The sequence below is a fragment of the Ipomoea triloba genome, chromosome 9 (genome assembly GCF_003576645.1).
Source record: "Ipomoea triloba cultivar NCNSP0323 chromosome 9, ASM357664v1".
NCBI classification, from domain to species: Eukaryota; Viridiplantae; Streptophyta; class Magnoliopsida; order Solanales; family Convolvulaceae; genus Ipomoea; species Ipomoea triloba.
The window spans coordinates 10,158,149-10,176,817 of record NC_044924.1 but is presented as its reverse complement, the minus strand read 5'-3'; the positions used below and the strand labels follow the sequence as shown (position 1 = coordinate 10,176,817).

Here is an 18,669-nt window from a genome sequence, read left to right as displayed (position 1 = left end):
TTTATTATTTTGAAAGACAATGGTGTTATTAAACCAAAGAGATCAAATCAAGGATACGATCTAGCACACTGCCCAACAATTGTTATACAGTTGACCATTATCTAAAAACGGCGCTGTTATTTTATGTAAAGAAACGGTGGCCATTATATTTAACAAATCATGTCTTTTTAGTGTGTTCAGAACAAGATGAAACTATAGTGTATTTAAAATGAAACCGAATAACTTGTCTCACATATTGTGTTTATATTATCAAATAAATCTGTAATTGAATTGAAATTATACCCTAATTGTGTTGCAATGAAATTACAATATGTATAAAATGAAACCGAATAACATGTCTAACATTTTAAGTGTATATTGTCAAATGAAATTGTAGTTGATTTTAAATGATACTTTAGTTGTGCTGAAATGAAATTACATTATATAAAGATAAACTGAATACAATGTCTCACATATTAAGTGTATGTTGTCAAATGAAAATGTAGCTATATCAAAATGATACTTTAGTTGTGTTATAATGAAATTACATTGTATATAAAATGAAACTAAATAACAGTTTCGCATATTTGAGTGTATATTGTCCAATGAAGTCGTAGTTGAATTAGAATGATAATTTAGTGCTGTTATAATAAGACCATGGTGAGTATAAAATGAAATTCAATAACATATCTCATTGTAATAAGACTATTGTATGTATAATGTCAAATGAAACTGTAGTTGAAACAAACTGAAACTTTAGTTGTGCTGAAATGAAATTGTAATGTATCTAAAATGAAACTGAATATGTTATACAAGCATAATTAATTACATGGAACCAGTGTCATTTTTTCTTATTAAAAGAAACGACACCGTGTTGGACCATGGTCCACAATAAAATTTTTCAGCTGCCGATCTAATAGGATCGAGATGAGAGGGGACCCGATGCTGTAGCTAACGCATGAGCGACTCGACTTGCCGTGGTAGAATTGGACATTAAAATTAAAAATAAACATATATATCTAACCCAACTAGGGCCCTTTTATTTATTTATGTGTCTCCATTTTTATAAATAAATGAAGCCCTACCAAAAGTATAAGCGCAACTTTTAAAATCAATATTGTAAAATATATGATTTTTATTTCAAATAAGTATGAATAAGTATGAATGGTGTAAATATTAGGCCATTTAAAAATTGAGGCCTGATGCTATTGGTCATCTCAAAATCGCACCATGAACCTAACAAAGCAAAGAAGAAAACAAATCGAATTTCTAATCATTTTTTATATTTTCCAAAATATCTTCTAATTACAATTCTTAATCTCCAAATTAAAAAGCAAATCTTTTCTAATCAATAAATTATCAAAATACAAAAGCGGAGGGGCAATTTGGGAAACAGATATTTATTTATTTTAAAATTTATTTGCAATTTTCAATTTTGGTTGTTTATGTGTCTATGTGATGATTCTGGGCATATTTGTAGCACATACAGGGCCAGACAGAGACAAGACCAGTAATATTTTTCCACACAAACTGGGCACTTTATTTTTCTTTTTCGAGTTTTTCCATACGCCATTAATGGAGGGAACTCTACTTTACAAACTCGCAACCACTGCAAAGTACTGCTAGCAGTAAATATTAGCGATAGTAAAAGTACAAAAACCCAAACCCCATTTTAGCCCTTCTCCTTCTGGCGCCATCTTTCGAAAACCAACCCTTTTATTTCTTTCATCTCATAACAATTTTATTTATGGAAATGGAGGAGAAAGACAGTACCGAGACTGGGTCCGCCGGAGTTAACTCCGGGAGTGAATCGCCGCCGCTCAGCGGTGGCGGAGGGGTCTTTCCGCAGGTGATGCAGATGGCTGTGAACATGAGCATGGAGAGGACCGTGGGGCCCCCGCAGGCTGAAGCTCCGGTGGCTGCCGTCGTTTCTGGTGGCGTCAGCGGCGGAGGAGGCGGTGACAGCGGCGGACTAATGATGGGTAAGAAAAAGAGAGGGCGGCCGAGAAAATATGATTCCGAGGGGAATCTCAGAGTGCCGTATATTTCTCCGGCGGCGGCCGGCATGACGTCACCGCCAACTCAGGGCTTTACTTTGACGTCGCCGCCGTCCTCGGATTACTCCTCCGGCAAAAGAGGGCGCGGTCGGCACGCCGCTTCCAGTAACTGGCAATTGCTTGCCTCTTTGGGTGAGTTTCAACACATTTTTCTCAATTTCACACAGACTTTAACACATTTCTTTTTTTACTTTTTGATATTTCATATGTTGTTCAAGATCTGTTGTTCTTTGGTCAGAACTTAGAAATAAGTGTTTTTCTTATTTTTATAAAATTCTTTTTTTCTAGGTTTCTCTAGCATGTTCTTTTTCTTGTATTTGAAGTTTAATACCCTTTTTTTCTCAGCTGCCTTTTTCATTTTTTATGTTTTTGTTTCTCTTTTATTTTATTTCCATTTTCCCTTGAGATGCCATTCTGTCCTTCCTAAAGAGGGGATCTGTGAGGCATATTTTCTGTTTTTTCTGGTCCAAATGGGCATGGCGTTTTCTATTTTTCGGTAGTTATTTCAGTTCATTGTTGGGTACAACATGACACCATTAATAGATTTTTTTTTAAAAAAAAAAAATAAAAATTTCCCTGGAATATACTGTAAGTATGGTCTACTTTAAACTATGAAGGTGAATTGTTTGCAAACACAGCTGGAGGGGATTTTACACCTCATGTGGTGACTGTGCATACTGGAGAGGTAATTTCTGATTTTAACCTTGTGATGTTAGTCTTTTATGCCTTATTGGCTTGATTTTGTAGGAAAAAGGATGGGTTTTTAATGTAGATCTGAATGGTATTTGCTGAAGTTTTCGCTTTTCTGCAGGATGTTGCTGGGAAAGTATATTCATTTGCTCAAAGGGGTGCTCGAGGGATCTGTATTCTCTCTGCAAATGGTGCTGTTTCTAATGTTACCATTCGCCAGCCGGGTTCTTCTGGGGGTACTCTGACATACGAGGCACGATCTTGCTCAGATTTCATATTGCATTCCCTATTTCCATGTTTATTGTTTGTTTCCTTTGATTTGGATATTTGTTATCTGTTAGTGCTTGTGTTTGTGATTGTTATCGGGGCTTTTCTTTACTTCTTTGGCTTTTTCAATGAGACTGTGAAGGCAATAGTTGTGTCGGGGATGACTATACCATGCTATATAATTCTTGAATGGTGTTAAGTACTTATATGTTAAACTTGGAAAGCAGTACGGAGTATTATCAAGCTCAAAACCGAAGATAGTGATGTAAGGAGGGTGGTATGGTTAAGAGGTTCCCGCATTTACTTTGTTGATTTTTGTGAGAAGTTTGGTTGGCATAAGTGACCATCCATTCTCATCCTTTAAGAGAAGTCGGGAGTTCAAAACCCCTTTTCATATGGAAAAACTGGCTTACGGGCTTAAAAGTGTCTCCTATAGTTGTTAGGGCCTATTCAGGACACATTGTGGTCGAACCAAAAAAGAAAGTTCTAGTGATATTAACTTATTTTGATGTATGGTTGCACTTGAAAACATATACTTTTGCTGTGGATGACCTATGAAAGTGTTGCGAGAGAATGAGTTGCTAGTATTTTCAACTTCTGTCATTTATTCTCCTTGGTTCTATGTAGCATGTTAAGGTAATGCCTTCCTATAATAATTTCTTATCCGGTTGTCTTCCCTCCTTCCCCTTACCCCAAAACAAACTAAAAAAGCCACCTTAAACTTCAAGGATGTTGACATTTTTGGACTCAGCTCTGTATCACATCTTTGTAGTATATTACTTACTATCCTTTGTCTTTCTGAAGAGATGGAGGTCACTGCTCCTCCTTGTCTTGTTGTCAATTAGCTGAATTATTAAATGAGATTAAAGAGTTAAGTTATAATTAGGACGGTAGGATTGGGAGAAGGCTTATATGGTTCATATATTGTAATTATAGTCTTCATTAATGTTTGGAAGGGCATGATTTGGTTGTCACATGTTATATATTTGTTTTAGAAGTGTGATCGAAGTTAAAAATTATAAAATGGGATAGATATTAAGGAGCTGACATCTTACATCTTGCTTGATCTGCATAGTCTAGGATGGATGTAACTGCAGATATTTCTTAAATTTAGCTTATTTTGTATAAAGTTTCGTCGTTATTGGTTTATGCATTTTGTGTTTTAGCAATAATATGTTTATTTACATGCAAATTATTCCATCCAGGGCCGCTTTGAGATCTTAACACTGACTGGGTCACTAACTACTGCCGAAAATGGTGGCATTAAGAGCAGAACAGGTGGATTGAGTGTTTCGTTGGCAGGCCCTGATGGCCGGGTCATTGGTGGTGGAATTGCCGGTTTGCTAACAGCTGCTAGCCCAATCCAAGTAAGTTTTTCCGTTCAACTTCCTCATCTTCCGTAGCGTTACATGTAGAAAGCTAAGCGTGCAGATAATATGATTAGATTAGCAATTGAACATGATTCCTAGCCTCTACTAGAGTTTTCATGCCGGGAATGTTTGTGCTAGTTCTTATTGTTGGGCAAAGGCCAGTAAAGGGTGAAGTCCAGCATTCTGCCTCTCGAAAATGTGATGGCAGTCTATAAGGAAATAAAGTTGCGCATTTGTTACTAGCTTAGCTTTTGGCATGTTTGTGCTAGTTCTTATTGTTGGGCGGAGGCCAGTAAAGGGCCAAGTCCATCAATTGGTGGATAGGGGATTGTTGGGCGGGGGCCACTAAAGGGCCAAGTCCAACATTCTGGGCAAATTATTGCATGGACCATGGTCCACACAGCTGTGTGGACCAAAAATAAAAAGTACATTATTTTTGTACTGAAGATACATTATTTTTGTACTGAAGGTACATTATTTGATATATAATGTACCTTCAGTACAAAAATAATGTATCCTAAAATAATGTACCTACAGTATAAAAATAATGTATCTTCAGTACAAAAATAATGTACTTTTTATTTTTGGTCCACACAGCTGTGTGGACCATGGTCCATGCAATAATGGTTGAACATTCTGCCTCTTGAAAATCTGATGGCGGTTTATAAGGAAATAAAGTTGTGCTTTAACTACTAACTAACTATAGCTTTTGGCGTAGTGGTAAGTGTTTGATCCTAACGCTTATTAATTTGGTAGATGGTGGTTGGAAGCTTCACGCCAAACATATACAAGACTACACATAAAAGGAAGCAAAATGCCGAGCATAAAATGGCGCCACCCGTCATTCACAATGCATCTGCTTCAGATATCGTAATGACAGCCAGGCCTATATCCCAAGCCCCGCCTCCGGGATCCATGGTTCCAACTCCTCCGCCTCAGTTAGCAATGCGAAGCCATGGAAATGCAGACAACAGCCACAGCAAGAAAGATGTCCCGAACTCCACATCCGTAGACTTGTCCGATTGCAATGGCTCGGAACCTACATTCGATCAGAGACCGTATCCAGATATTAACGTGTCGATACATATGGAGTAGGAGTAATGCGGGTGCCCATGCTTTGTTGGTTCCTCGTCAACTGATTGGAGTTTAAAACTGCTCAGTCTTAGGTTTGCTCATCATCTTCACTTCTGAAAGCCTGACATGATTTGTTAGTTAAGATGGCTAATTCTTCAATGTTTAATTTCTTGTTTGGTTGTAACATTAATATAATACTCTACTAGTTGAGTGACATCAGTTAGGGTTATTGTTACCAAAACTTTTTGTCTGTGTCTGGGAGTTTCAATTTATTATCTTGAATAGTTTCCATTAGTCTTTGGAGAGTATTGCATCCCTACTTCAAAGTTCAAATGGATGTTATGGGCATAGGGTTTTAGCCTTTTGGTTTTCACATGTACTAAAATATCTTGAATAGTCTTGAATGTTTAATCAATTCAGATTCGATTAATTGGAGGTGGTGGTCAAGAAGTAAGGTGCACCATGACACAATAATTTTTACTTTTGATCCATGGCAATGAGATCATTTATGCATTTACAAATTACAACATGTTTGGTTGATTAAATAGGTTGGGAATGACCGAATGGTTAAACATTCTTGGAAATATATATATATATATATATATATTTTTAAAGATATATACTTTTGGAAATATATTTCATTTTTTGTTTTTGTATTTTACATATGAAAATAACATTTTAGGAATGAGTTATTCCTTTTGTAGAAGAATAACCATTTTTAGGGTGACTCTTGGTATTAGCTATTAATAAACAAGCTATAGAGAATATTGATACACGTATAAACTAATAAAAATGTTTTATTTTGAGCAACTAATAAAAGAAGTTAAGAAATCAAATAGTTGTGGTTTTTTCCCTTAATTTTTTATGAGTCCCAAAATTCAACGTCAATTTCTACTATTTTCAAAAGCTCTAATTTTTTGCCAAAGACCTTGTGGTCAAGTGGCATCGGGTATCCCGATTAATACTTCCGCATGGATGATGGGAGTGGGTTTGAGTCTCAATGGAGGCAACTGTTGACTCGTTGTGCCTCAGCAGGTTGAATAGAAATACTACATTGTAACAGAGTCGTAGTACTAAAAAAAAAGCTCTAATTTAACAACGAACTGCATGTAAAATGGGAGTGATCGTCAACTTACAACTACTCCCATGCACTGAGAAAATGTGTAAATGTACATGCTAACATGCCCATTAGGGGCATTGCATGTCTTATACATATAGATTTCTTTGTCCTCTTGAAAAAATTTAGGTTCTAATTGTAATTGAATCCCAATATTTTTCTCTCATCTAACTCATTAGCTTCCAACTCCTAATGAGTTATATTTGAGTCAATGAGTTAGATGACTAATAATAGTTAAAGAGTAATATTTTGAGTCAGCAAAAAAACTTCTCAAAAACTCCCCCATTAAAATTAATCTATTATTTATCATTAATAGTTACCATTCAAAATTTAAAATTTAGGTAATCTCAATATCATTTAATGTAGCAGGCTCAATGCTCCAATTTTATTTTGTTTCCATATGCCTTGTAAACAGCGTATAATTTATTGGGGTATTTTTTTAGACTATTTAATTTAATCTAGTTTGGGCGGGCACGTCTCTTACAATTTTATTTTTTTTGTTATTATATGCGTGTATATGTATATAATTTTTTTTTTTTTGCAACAATTGGTGCACACTTTATGAAAAAAAAATCAATACAAATCTCACTATTTTGAAAAAAATCATCAAATTTACATACACATAAATGATGTTGAGTTCCTTTTGTTTTCGTTGTACCAGAATAATATGCATTGATGGAATCGGAACTGGGAATTACTTTTCTTGGAAATTACTAATCTAATAGAGGTAGAAGTTCAAATGATGAATCAAGTATAAATAACAGGCAGCAAACAGCCAGTAGGGGATGTAGCTCAGATGGTAGAGCGCTCGCTTAGCATGCGAGAGGTACGGGGATCGATACCCCGCATCTCCATTTTTCTGTTTGTGTTTAATTTTTAACTTGAAACAGAAGACTTCCATAAGCACTAAACCCTAAAATTGAAGCAAATTGGGGATGTAGCTCAGATGGTAGAGCGCTTGCTTAGCATGGGAGAGGTAAGGGTATCGATACCCTGCATCTCCATTTTTTCGTTTGTTTGTAACTTGAAACAGAACACTTTCCTGATGCAAACCAGAAGCATGGAATTAAACCTTGAACACTGATTACGTTATTGCAGCTTGAAGGGGTATCATTAACTTCTGTTATTGTTCATTGTTAAGCATTGGTAGATTTGGCATAACCATGACAGGAAATGCATTCTTTCTTCCTAATCTGATTTCCAAGGGAAGGAAACAAGTATTGAAATTGTTAGCATGGTGGTCCACGCTGGAAAAGAAAAAGGAAATTCAAGGAAGAAGCAGAAAAATTGGAACTCAACTCAACTCATATAATCTGACCAAAATGCAATTACACTCTACACAAAAATACTTGTAAGAGTGCAAAGGGAGAAGGCACTTGGGATTCAAGGAGACACTAGTTTCATTATAGTAACATTGAATTGTCATTTTAATTACACTTCTTCACGCATCTTATATTTAGTTTCATTTTATAAACACAATAGATTCATTATAACAAACTAAAGCATCATTTTAATTCCAAAACACGTACTATTTCAATTCACTATATATAGGTCCATACCATACGCACACTAATCTCAATTAAGGGACAAAGTGCTGGTCAGATTGAGAAGAGATTCAAACTCTTGACCTCTCTTAAGTGACAAAAGTGCACGGTCGCTCACGCCAACCAAACTTATTATTATTATTATTATTATAGTGTAAATTTAACTAATTTATAATTTATTATAATAATATCTTTAGAATATTATTGTTATTATTATATAATTTATTTCATTTTATATTTTTATATTATTATTATCATTATTGTAACATACATGTATATTTTGGTTTTTGTATTACATATTCCCTTTTAATTCCTATATACACAATACAATAAAATTTAAATTTCTAATAATTCTATTCCCACAAATAAAATAATAAAATTTAAATTATTTTTTCATTCTTCTCTCAGGAATTACCATTCTTTTTAAGATTCTTAATTTACTCAGATAAAATTTAAATTAAATTAATAAAGCGGTTGGCTACGTGCCTACATAACCCGTACGAGATTCTGTTTGGTGACGGTGACTAGATTAGCCTCGGCTTTGGCATAATTTACCTGGAAAGGAAATCCTACAAATTAAATAGCTAAAAATGGAGAAACCCTAATTTAGGTCGTAAGCTAGCTGAATTCAAGAGAATAGGAACAGAGAGAAAGCAGGCGGACGTATAATGGCGGAACACTTGGCGTCGATATTCGGAACGGAGAAGGACAGGGTGAACTGCCCCTTCTACTTCAAGATAGGTGCTTGCCGGCACGGCGATCGCTGCTCTCGCCTTCACACCAAGCCTAGCATCAGCCCCACCCTTCTCCTCTCCAACATGTACCAACGCCCCGACATGATCACACCTGGCGTTGACCCCCAAGGCCAACCTCTCGATCCCCGCAAGATCCAACACCACTTCGAGGTATTATTATTTATTATGCGCAAAATCATAATTTGGTTTTCATCTCTAATTTGAATATTTCAGTTTTTAGGTTATTGAATTCGTATTCTGATTTCTAATTGATGCGATCCTTACGAGCGTACAGGACTTCTACGAGGATTTGTTTGAGGAGCTTAGCAAGCATGGAGAGATTGAGAATCTTAACATCTGTGATAATTTAGCTGACCACATGGTATGGCTATAGCTCTGAGGTTTGAAAAAGGTTTGGTTAAAAAAATTCTTTTAATTTGTTTTTTGTTTTTTCTTCCTTTTAGGTGGGTAATGTATATGTTCAGTTTAGGGAAGAAGAGCATGCTGCAACTGCTCTTCAAAGTCTCTCAGGAAGATTTTATGCAGGTTAAATTAGTACTACTCATTTTTCTTTAAGTTGTGAACTTATTGTTTAGTTTTCATAATTTCATTTCCATTCTTTTCTTATTCACTGGTGTTCCACATTGGACTATCTAATTTCACTAGAAAATATGTTACAACTGTTCCCAAGGTCTGAAATCATGATACATCTCAGGAAACATTATTTTTTTATACTTACCAGAATAGGCCAGTTCAGATGGTTTCTGTAGGAGGGTAGCATGTGGGAAAACAAAAGATTATTCCGGGGGTTTAGCATCAAAAGACATTTTGCCAAGACCTCGTGGTCTAGTGGCACCCGGTTGCACTCTCATATGGAAGGGGTATGTTCGAGCCTCAGTGGAGGCGATATTGACTCTTTGTGTTTCAGTAGGTTGAGAAAATAGTTATGAACATATACTGCATTGTAAAAGAGGTAGTACTAAAAAAGAAAGGCATCAAAAGACATTTATTGTTTGCTTTACCACACAATTACTGTTACTTATACCAAGGTTCTTTGTATCATGACCATTTCTACTAACTAAAATGATGCTTTTATTTTTCACTGATCATTGCCATAATTGCACATATAGGACGTCCCATTATTGTTGACTTCTCTCCAGTGACTGATTTTCGTGAAGCCACTTGTAGACAGTATGAGGAAAATGTATGCAATCGAGGTGGCTACTGCAACTTCATGCATCTGAAAAAGATAAGCCGGTATGTCTCTCTCTTTCTCTTTACTAAAGATATCATCTGTGGCTCTTTCCCTTAAGTATTTGATGATTGATCGGTTGTCTTTTCATTTGAAGAGAGCTGAGGCGGCAGTTATTTGGGAATAGCAGGCAAAGGCACAGCCATAGTAGAAGCCGTAGCCCTCGTGGTCATCGTGGTCATGAGGAACATTCACATAGCGGTCATAGGAGAGGTGATCATCGTCCCCATGAGAGGGGGTGGAGACCTAGAAGCAGAAGTCCCAGAAGAAGAGGTGGACAAAGTAGAAGTCCTGTAGGTAGGAGAAATAGGAGTCCAGTTAGGGAAGGCAGTGCTGAGAGAAGGGCAAAGATTGAACAATGGAATAGGGAAAAGGAACAGAAAGATTATGGAAAGAATGATAATACTGCCGTGACTAGGGAAGGTAGTGAAGAGAGAAGGGCAAAGATTGAGCAGTGGAATAGGGAAAGAGAACATAAGGATTCTTCTAAAAACAATGATTTTGAGACATTTGAAACTGGTGGCAGCAATGGTGCTGAGCAGTACCAAGAACAGAGTTATGATGATTATCCCCAACAGAAATAGTTTGAGAATGGAAGTTATGACTACTGGTAACTTTCTCTAGTTTGGTCTTATAATGTGTTCTCTTCATTTGATCTTGACCTTTTTATGCTCCAAAGATTTTATTTTTTTTTTTGGCACAAACTAGGCTATTTTGAAAAATATAGCTCACTGCCCATTTTCCACTGTGCAGGTGGAGTACAGGTCCACTGACTTGTGATATTGAATTAAGCAAAACCCCTTTATACTTTTCCTTCTATTACATGCTAAAGAGCATTAACTTGATTTAATAGGGGGTCAAAGAAACTTATGGAAGCTTAATTCATTAATCTCCTCCAATTAACTTGAGTCCATAAATGCTTGATTGTGGTGTATGTCTGTACCCACTACAATTGATTTGGATGAAATCAGATTTCTAGGTTTATATTTCAAGGGAGTGACAGGGCACACACATTTTCCTCTCTTTTGGAGTCAAAATCCTACCCCTAACCAAAGGGTTATTTCATTTTGCCGCTTTTGGGGGGATACAGTTATAATAATAATAATAATAATTATTGTTATTATTATTAAATCAAATTACTCTTATTAGAAGGCTTTAATCTAATGGATTTGCCAAGTTGTGCAGGTTCAAGGTTCCTGCTTTCCAGTGATCGTGCCTCATCTTTAGCAGCTCACTATTGTATTTCTATACAGGTTGGATGTCTTCCCTGCAGAAAAAAGGTTGAGGATTCAACATGTGTGATGTCGGTTGAGAAGTGAAGGGGGGCCTGTCAATGTTTTGTTTCTTAAAGCACTGCCATTTGATTCTGGGAGACACATCACTGGTTATGCTTATAGGTGCTTGTTTGGTCCAAGTGTATAAGAAGCAAGAAGCTTTTCTCTAGAAACAACTTACTAGTAACTTTTCTAAGAAGTTTTCATTATGTGTTGGCTGAATAGATAAACAGTTATTTAAGATTGTTGAGTACAAGTAAAAACTATGTTCTCTTTCATGGTTGAAGTTAGTATAAAGGACATTTATTAAATTATCATTGCCATTCTTTAAGTTTTATCGTGTTCAGCATTACCTGGGCTGTTAGAGTTGATTGCAAGAAGGTGGAAGCCGACTACCAAGATAAAAGTAGGTAAAACAAGGAGAAATTTAACATTTTTTTAACTAACAAAAAATTTGCCAGACTTCTGTTCATTTAAAAAAAAAAAAAAAAAGGAATGTTATTGCCATTGCTCCTGATTATGGTTGCTGTTTTCTTTGTTCCGCCTCTGCGTGTCGCGAGGCAAATTCACATGCAGCCCAGAGATGGCTGAAAGCATCCAGATAGTGAGCACCTTGAGTACGGGTGCAAAGAGCCAAGCTGAGTTCAAGTTAGCAGAAACTTAAATTCGAGATAGAAGTAGTTATAGTGACTTGAGTTTAAAAAATTTGGTGTGAATTCAGCTCATAACTTTTATAAGGTTTAGCTTAATTCAAACTACAACTATGTATATGTATTATGTATATTTATTTATAAGGTTAAAGTTTTAATTACTTAATGAGCAACTCGAGTTTAAATTTAATCAGTCAGAAAAAATTTTGACCAAATAGTTTACAAGTAATTCTAACTTGTTTAAACTAGACTTGAGTACACCATAACACCATTCATTCCATCAGTCATATACTAGTGTTCACGAAGAGCAATTTTGGTCTCACGAATATTAACAAAATGACAATTTCAGTTCACATGTTTAATTTCTACTAATTTTCATTTACGACTATTATTTTTCATTGCATCAATCACCCATTTGTTTAAAACATGTTGAAATCTAAAATATTTTAAAGTATTTTTGTCTAAAATGTTCAAATTGGAATCTTAATTTGAAAAGAATGAAAATACCTTTAAAATTTTTAAATTTTGATACGGTTTAAACTAATAGGTGACAATTTTGATACGGTTTAAACTAATAGGTGACTAGCATGTGAACCAAAACTGTCATTTTACTCTTGAAACTAAAATTGGTATTTGCTCGCTCACGAATGTAGGAGTATATTCTCAAACCAACACTAGAGATATCATGCGAAAAACACCAGCAGACTTTGAAACTAGGGACACTCCACACAAAAATAAAATAAAATAAAATAAATCACACCGAAGTTAAAATAAAGCAGAGATGAGTATTAATTTTAGATCCTGTTTAACCCAAGAGCAGCCCACCTGACAACTCTCCAGTACCAAAATGCTACAAGCTAAAAGACTAACAAGAGTGGCCTTTACATTAGGTGAACCACAAAAACTAATGAGTAAGCCAGGACTATAAGCAATGCAGAGACATTCAAGCTCTCATCACTTTCCAGAACTATGTTTAGCCTTTGTATGGGAATCCAGAGCACCTTCAGAACCAAAAGTCCTGCAATTGATGGAAGGAAAAAATGTATAACCACAACACTGATCAAACTTAAGAATAGAAAAAGACACCTTATAACTACAAATGAGCATGTACCTGTTGCAAGACTTGCAGGCATGAGAGCAAGCTGATTTTGGAGTTGATTGATTTGGCTTGTTAGCAGCAGTCTTAGCCTGTTTTAAAGGGTAAGGAGTAGCCACATGCACACTGCTTTTCTTGCCACCTGTACCAAATTGCAAACTAATTCAGAACCTTCTTAAAGAGCAGGTTAATTGTGTGGTGTGAATCATTTTTGTTAAGGCAACGCATAGGCGTCCAGTAGGTGGAGACCAAACGCGTAACGACCTCTCCTCCCCTGAAATGGGTGAGGCAAGAGGTTTGATGGACGAATTAGAAGATGAAGATCCTTTTCCAAATGGTGATGATGTTGTTGAAGATGATTAGCAAATGGGGTGTGAGGGCCATAATGTTGGCGGTGAAGGGCAAGGGATTGAAATGATGGATGATTGAGTATTGATATTTAGTATTGTTTGATGTTGGTTTATGATTTATGAACTTGATTTGATTTTAAACTATTGCATAATTTAGTACTTATTGTCGCCTAGGCAGTCGGGTGGTGCCTTGCCTTGAAAATTTGCCTTAACAACATTGGTGTGCATCATTCAAGAAAGGGAAAACCATCATACAAGAAATTTTCAGTGCATCGAGGATAAAGCAGGGAGAAGAGACTAACCAGTTTTTTGAGGAGTTTCCAATTTTGCTTTCTTGTTCTTATCAGAAGCAGGTGTCTTCTTAGAAGATTCAGCAAGCCTTTTCTTGCCAGATTCAACCTAACAGAAATAAATCACAGATTTAAAGTAAACTCACTATCTTCCCCTGCCCATGGAAACTTTAAGAAACATATGAAATATGATTTTTGCCCCACCATTTCTGGTGTCTAATCACAGCTTTAAAGTAGACTCAGCAAATTTCCCCCCTGCCCATGGAAATCCTAAAAACATGATATGAATTCTACCATACCTTTTTGGGTGTCTCATCACTCTCATCCTCATCCTGAGTGCATTCAAATGTTTTAGTGAGAAAGAGTTGAACATAACAAGTCACTGACAATCCTAAGAAATGTAAATAGCACCCAAACTTGCATCTGTCTTAGAAGCTTCACAAACAAATACAAAATCTACTGTTTCACACTGCTAATGCACTTTTAAGTTTTAATCAAGCAAACTATTCAATCACTCAACATTCCTACATGCAACCACATAGTGAATACTTTGGTTACAAAGTCAAAAACAAGAGACTCCAGGAAACAGTTAAAAAGTTTGGAGAACAGATATAAAATCACTATGGAAATTTGTTTTTACATGCTAACACACACACACAAAAACTAAAGTCAATTTAGAATAAGAAAATAACTTGAGTCGAAAACAGGAAATACTAAGAGATGGCACAAATAGTTTAGCAATTAAGGCCACTTAAATCTAAATGTGTCCAAAGGTTTGACCAATGAAGTGGTAGTACAAGTCACAATATAGCATTTGGGAGATAAAACTTGTCCATATATAGTAGAAAACTGAGAAAGAAAAAGATGAAAAAAAGATTTAAGGTCAAGCTGATTAGTCTGTAACACATACTTAATGGGTATACACATCATACCTCACCATCAGAGGAATCCATATCTTCATCAGAAGAAACCATATCTTCATCACTGCTTTCATCTTCCTCAGCCTTCACATCTTTATGCGGCTCCGTAATTTTCACTTTCTTATCCGACACAGAACTCTTTGCAACATCAGACTTCTCTGGACCAGCTTGTTTCTCTGGCTTAACATCAGTCTCAGGTTCAGCTGAGAAGTAATTCAAAAGAAAACAGTTTCTGATAAATGAACATCACAGTCATAACTCATAAATGCACGAAGCACGAACAGCAGCTTTCATACCTTTGAAGGTGAGGGGACTATCCTCATCAGAATCTAAATAAAAGAAAACACTTGAAGTCAGTCCGTAAATCTATAATATGAAATATATAGCTTGTCTTGTAAGATCACAAACTTACCAGATTCTTGATCATCATCATCAGTGACCATCAAAAAATAAAGTCAAGGATGAACAGCAAGCTAAGCAGTTTTTGAACCAAAAAGAAGGCATTCAAAATTAAAAAACAAAACAAAACAAAATGCAAATGAAGATAAAGGATATTCTGCAATTGGATTTTGAGCCTTGAATCCATAAAAGTAGACATTTCCATTCTTCCAGTTGTGTGATAATTCAAAGTCTTTATCAAAAATTAAGTCAAATTGTTGCTGGGGAAGCTTATCTGAGATAAGAGTTCCAAGAACTAATTTCCTCCCATCAACATTCACAAACAAGCAAACAGATTCAGAACCATGCAGTTTCTTCACCTCACCAAGATTAGCCTGCAGTGCAATTTGTATATTATGCAACAAGAAAAATTAATAAACATAAAAAAGGACAATAACAAAACTTTTGTAAAGTTGAGTGCACCTGTGAAAGGTGCAAGACCATGCCATCTCCAGGCTTCACAGAGAAAGGCTCTCCACTTTTTACCTCAACACCTACACATCAAAGATGTTAAACAAGTTCCAAGAATGTACAGTTGCTCAATGGTACAATTGAAAGCATTGGTTATGGACTTATAGTGGGATATCAGAATCAAAGGTATATTGCAACCAGAACACAATTCCTTACACATTACTTATTTATTATTGAATCACAGAACACTAAAACAACTAATTATTACATATGAGCAGATAAAATGACAACAAAATGAACAGATAAAGTTCATTTCACTTTAATATGCAGTATGCAGTAATCCTAAACCCCACTCTCAAACAGAATTTTTTCGGTAACAGATATAAGACAGAAATGAAATGTAACGTATCCAACTCAGTTTGTAATCATAGCATTATTGCAGCAGTATTATCCACTTACTTAAACAATCAAGCAGCAATCGAAATACTCATTCTTAAAGAAAACACTTATTTGCCTCAACAATGTAGAAACAGAGGGGAAAAAAGAAGAAGAAAGAAAATAGTAAGCAAAACAATCAAAATTTACAGATGACAACCCAATGCACAGTCACACTCAGCATAGAGCCATAGACTATTTGGCGCACCACAACACATTCATGTATAACACAAATATAGACAACACCATGTAATAATAGCGAAAGGAAAAAAAGAAATTTCAATAAACAGAGAGAGGGTTACCCCAAAACTCCATTTTCAGCGACTGAGAAAGCAAGGAAGTTCAGTTTAGAGAGAACTGGAGCTGGCTAGGGTTTTTGGGTGTAAGTGGGAAGGGAAAATGGGTTTTAACCTTTAAGAAACCAATATTACATAGAAGACTACGATATCGTATTTCGCAGACTATGCCACGTAAGAGCATTAAAATTAGAGCATCGGCGATAAGAAAATGAGAGGGGATAAAAAAAATCTGATATTTAAAAATAAAAATTAAAAAGAAAATTAAATGTGTCAGGCGCGTGCACTGCACGCGGCCGCATGGGCTGTTGCTGTGCGCGAAATGTGCACAACAGCAGATGGTGGTAAAATAATAATGTCAGCTTGATTTCTGACATTAACCCCCAATATACATCAATGTGGATGCCCTTATACGCGTCAAAACGGATTTAGCCCATCCCGCCCGCGAAAAGGATAGGACGGACTTGGGCCGGTGGAGACCCCCCAAATGTATAATAAAAAAATTATTAAAATAAAAATGATATTATTTTTTGAGCATTACTGACTCTGCTACGCTGTTCATATAGCCAACAATTGAGTCCAATGAGGCTCGAGCCCATTCCCATCATCCATGTGGGAGTGTTAACCGAGACACCGGATACCACTAGGCCACAAGATCTTGACTAAAAATGATAATATATATATATATATATATATATATATATATAATCAAGTTCAAAAACATTAGTATACACTTATTACTTTTTTATATTAAATTTTATTTAAATTTAAAATTTTTATAATTTAGCGGGCCCCAATCATGACTCGCGGGCTTAAGGCGGGTCGGGCCTACCTTCCATAGGCCCATATTTTGGTGGGCCTTTTAGCCCGCTCCCACCAAATGGCGGGCTTTGGCGGCCCCGTCATGCTGGTCCGTTTCGACAGCTCTAATCAATATCAGAGCATCCAGACTTGTGGATATTAATTGATTTTTTAAGACCAAAAAACTAAATGCAAGCTTTTAACTAGTGTGGGGGATAAGTTTTTGAGGTAGTTTTTTATCCTAGAAGTCTTGGGTTTTAATGGGTCCACAGGTAACAGAAAAAACAAAGGCCAACTCAAACAACGCGAGTCTTCCCTGACGCTTTTTAAATTTTATTTTCCTGTAATGCGTCATATGGCTTCAGAACTTTTTATTTTTTATTTTTGGGATAAACTACAAATAAGTTATCTTACTATTTGAGAACAAGCAATTAAGCTATCCAACTCAAATAATTCCCAAATAAGCCATTGAACTCGAAAAACAAAGCAATTAAGTCATCGAACTCAAATAACCCCCAAATAAGCCATTGAATTTGAAAAAACAAAGCAATTAAGCCATTGAAACCGGGGGAAAAAAACAAACAATTAACCCATTTTTAACAGGTTATTTGTATTTTTCGGCCAACGACGACATTTTCAGGCGACCGGCGGCATTTTCCGGCGAGGGCGACCATTTTAGCGAAGCAAGAAGCTCGAGAAATATTATTATTGTTGTAACAAATATTTGGTGTTTGGTACTCTTAGTGAACGACAACTACTTGTGAATGAAATGCTTGGCAAGCACCACACCACTGCTGCAATAATTTTATGGGGAAAAAAGATGCAACCTTGTTTGCTTGGCCATGGAAGAACTTGTGAAATTTCAAGTATTTGTTATGTCGACCATCGATTGCAAAATTCTTATATTCTCTGGTTTGGAAAGTGTGTTGGGAAGGCATTTGGTGCTTACATATTCTTGTTCTGACATGGCTGAGAAGTCTTGTTCATAAGTTATGGAGTTTTTACAGTAATATGCTACACGTTAACCCTGCAGCGAGGGTGTCTCAACAAGGCATAAATTTTGAACAAAACTTTACAAAAAATTGGCACTTGATGATGGACAAATTAATCTCTTCATTACCCTTGTATGGTAGTGCATTCAATTTTCCGTATTTGATCCTTAGGGACAAGCATATGTTAAACGGAATGTACTTTAACACCCCGAGAAATTAGAAGGAAAGAATAAGAAGCAGAGCCAACACGTAGAACCGACAGAAGCAGTAATATCCAAAAACGACGTCGTTTCACTTCTTGTGATTGTTAGTTTGTTGGTGATTTGTTACTAGATATTTCCCTTCTTCTAGTATAAATATGTAATAAATTGTACTGGAGTATTATGCTTGAAGTATGAATTGAACTCTCAATTTCTTTCTTCTTCCCTCAATACACTTCTTCTCCTCCTTGCAATTGTGCACTTCTTCTTTCCCCTTCGATTCTGTTATATCTTCTTATTTTTCCTGCTTTTGTTGAAATGGTTCATTACATATACAAACTGAGGTAATCAGCTATAGAAAATATGAGTTGGTTTATCTCTTTCATTCAAATAGTAAAAACAAAATCTTGAGAATCAACCATTGATTATTAA

The 18,669-nt window shown here is 35.9% G+C and overlaps 3 protein-coding genes and 1 non-coding gene across 6 annotated transcripts; 3 read left to right on the top strand and 1 right to left on the bottom strand.

Moving 5' to 3' along the window:
• Window positions 1–1,467: 1,467 nt before the first annotated feature.
• Window positions 1,468–5,872, top strand: LOC116028591 (AT-hook motif nuclear-localized protein 7-like). The gene is made up of 5 exons (XM_031270351.1): window positions 1,468–2,168; window positions 2,654–2,721; window positions 2,848–2,979; window positions 4,199–4,360; window positions 5,120–5,872. Exons 1-5 carry the CDS (start codon window positions 1,727–1,729, stop codon window positions 5,456–5,458), a joined length of 1,143 nt encoding a protein of 380 aa, XP_031126211.1. The 5' UTR covers window positions 1,468–1,726; the 3' UTR covers window positions 5,459–5,872.
• A 1,463-nt stretch (window positions 5,873–7,335) lies between these two features.
• TRNAA-AGC lies at window positions 7,336–7,408 on the top strand. The gene has a single exon. It is a non-coding gene; the product is annotated as a tRNA-Ala (tRNA).
• Window positions 7,409–8,653: 1,245 nt separating this feature from the next.
• Window positions 8,654–11,675, top strand: LOC116030203 (splicing factor U2af small subunit B-like). 3 transcript variants are annotated; one of them, XM_031272378.1, is made up of 7 exons: window positions 8,654–9,003; window positions 9,128–9,214; window positions 9,297–9,378; window positions 9,963–10,089; window positions 10,182–10,694; window positions 10,838–10,848; window positions 11,338–11,675. In XM_031272378.1, exons 1-5 carry the CDS (start codon window positions 8,767–8,769, stop codon window positions 10,666–10,668), a joined length of 1,020 nt encoding a protein of 339 aa, XP_031128238.1. In that variant the 5' UTR covers window positions 8,654–8,766; the 3' UTR covers window positions 10,669–10,694; window positions 10,838–10,848; window positions 11,338–11,675. The 3 variants fall into 3 exon arrangements, with proteins under 3 accessions (XP_031128238.1, XP_031128237.1, XP_031128235.1); XM_031272377.1 differs by lacking the exon at window positions 10,838–10,848 and having other exon boundaries at window positions 8,655–9,003; XM_031272375.1 differs by having other exon boundaries at window positions 8,655–9,003; window positions 10,838–11,675.
• A 1,073-nt stretch (window positions 11,676–12,748) lies between these two features.
• Window positions 12,749–16,360, bottom strand: LOC116028656 (histone deacetylase HDT1-like). The gene is made up of 10 exons (XM_031270433.1): window positions 16,251–16,360; window positions 15,526–15,596; window positions 15,220–15,437; window positions 15,077–15,099; window positions 14,961–14,993; window positions 14,677–14,867; window positions 14,044–14,076; window positions 13,757–13,853; window positions 13,120–13,246; window positions 12,749–13,026 (listed from the first exon to the last, which is right to left on the bottom strand). The coding sequence occupies exons 1-10, from the start codon at window positions 16,261–16,263 to the stop codon at window positions 12,963–12,965; spliced, it is 870 nt and encodes a 289-aa protein (XP_031126293.1). The 5' UTR covers window positions 16,264–16,360; the 3' UTR covers window positions 12,749–12,962.
• Window positions 16,361–18,669: the final 2,309 nt, after the last annotated feature.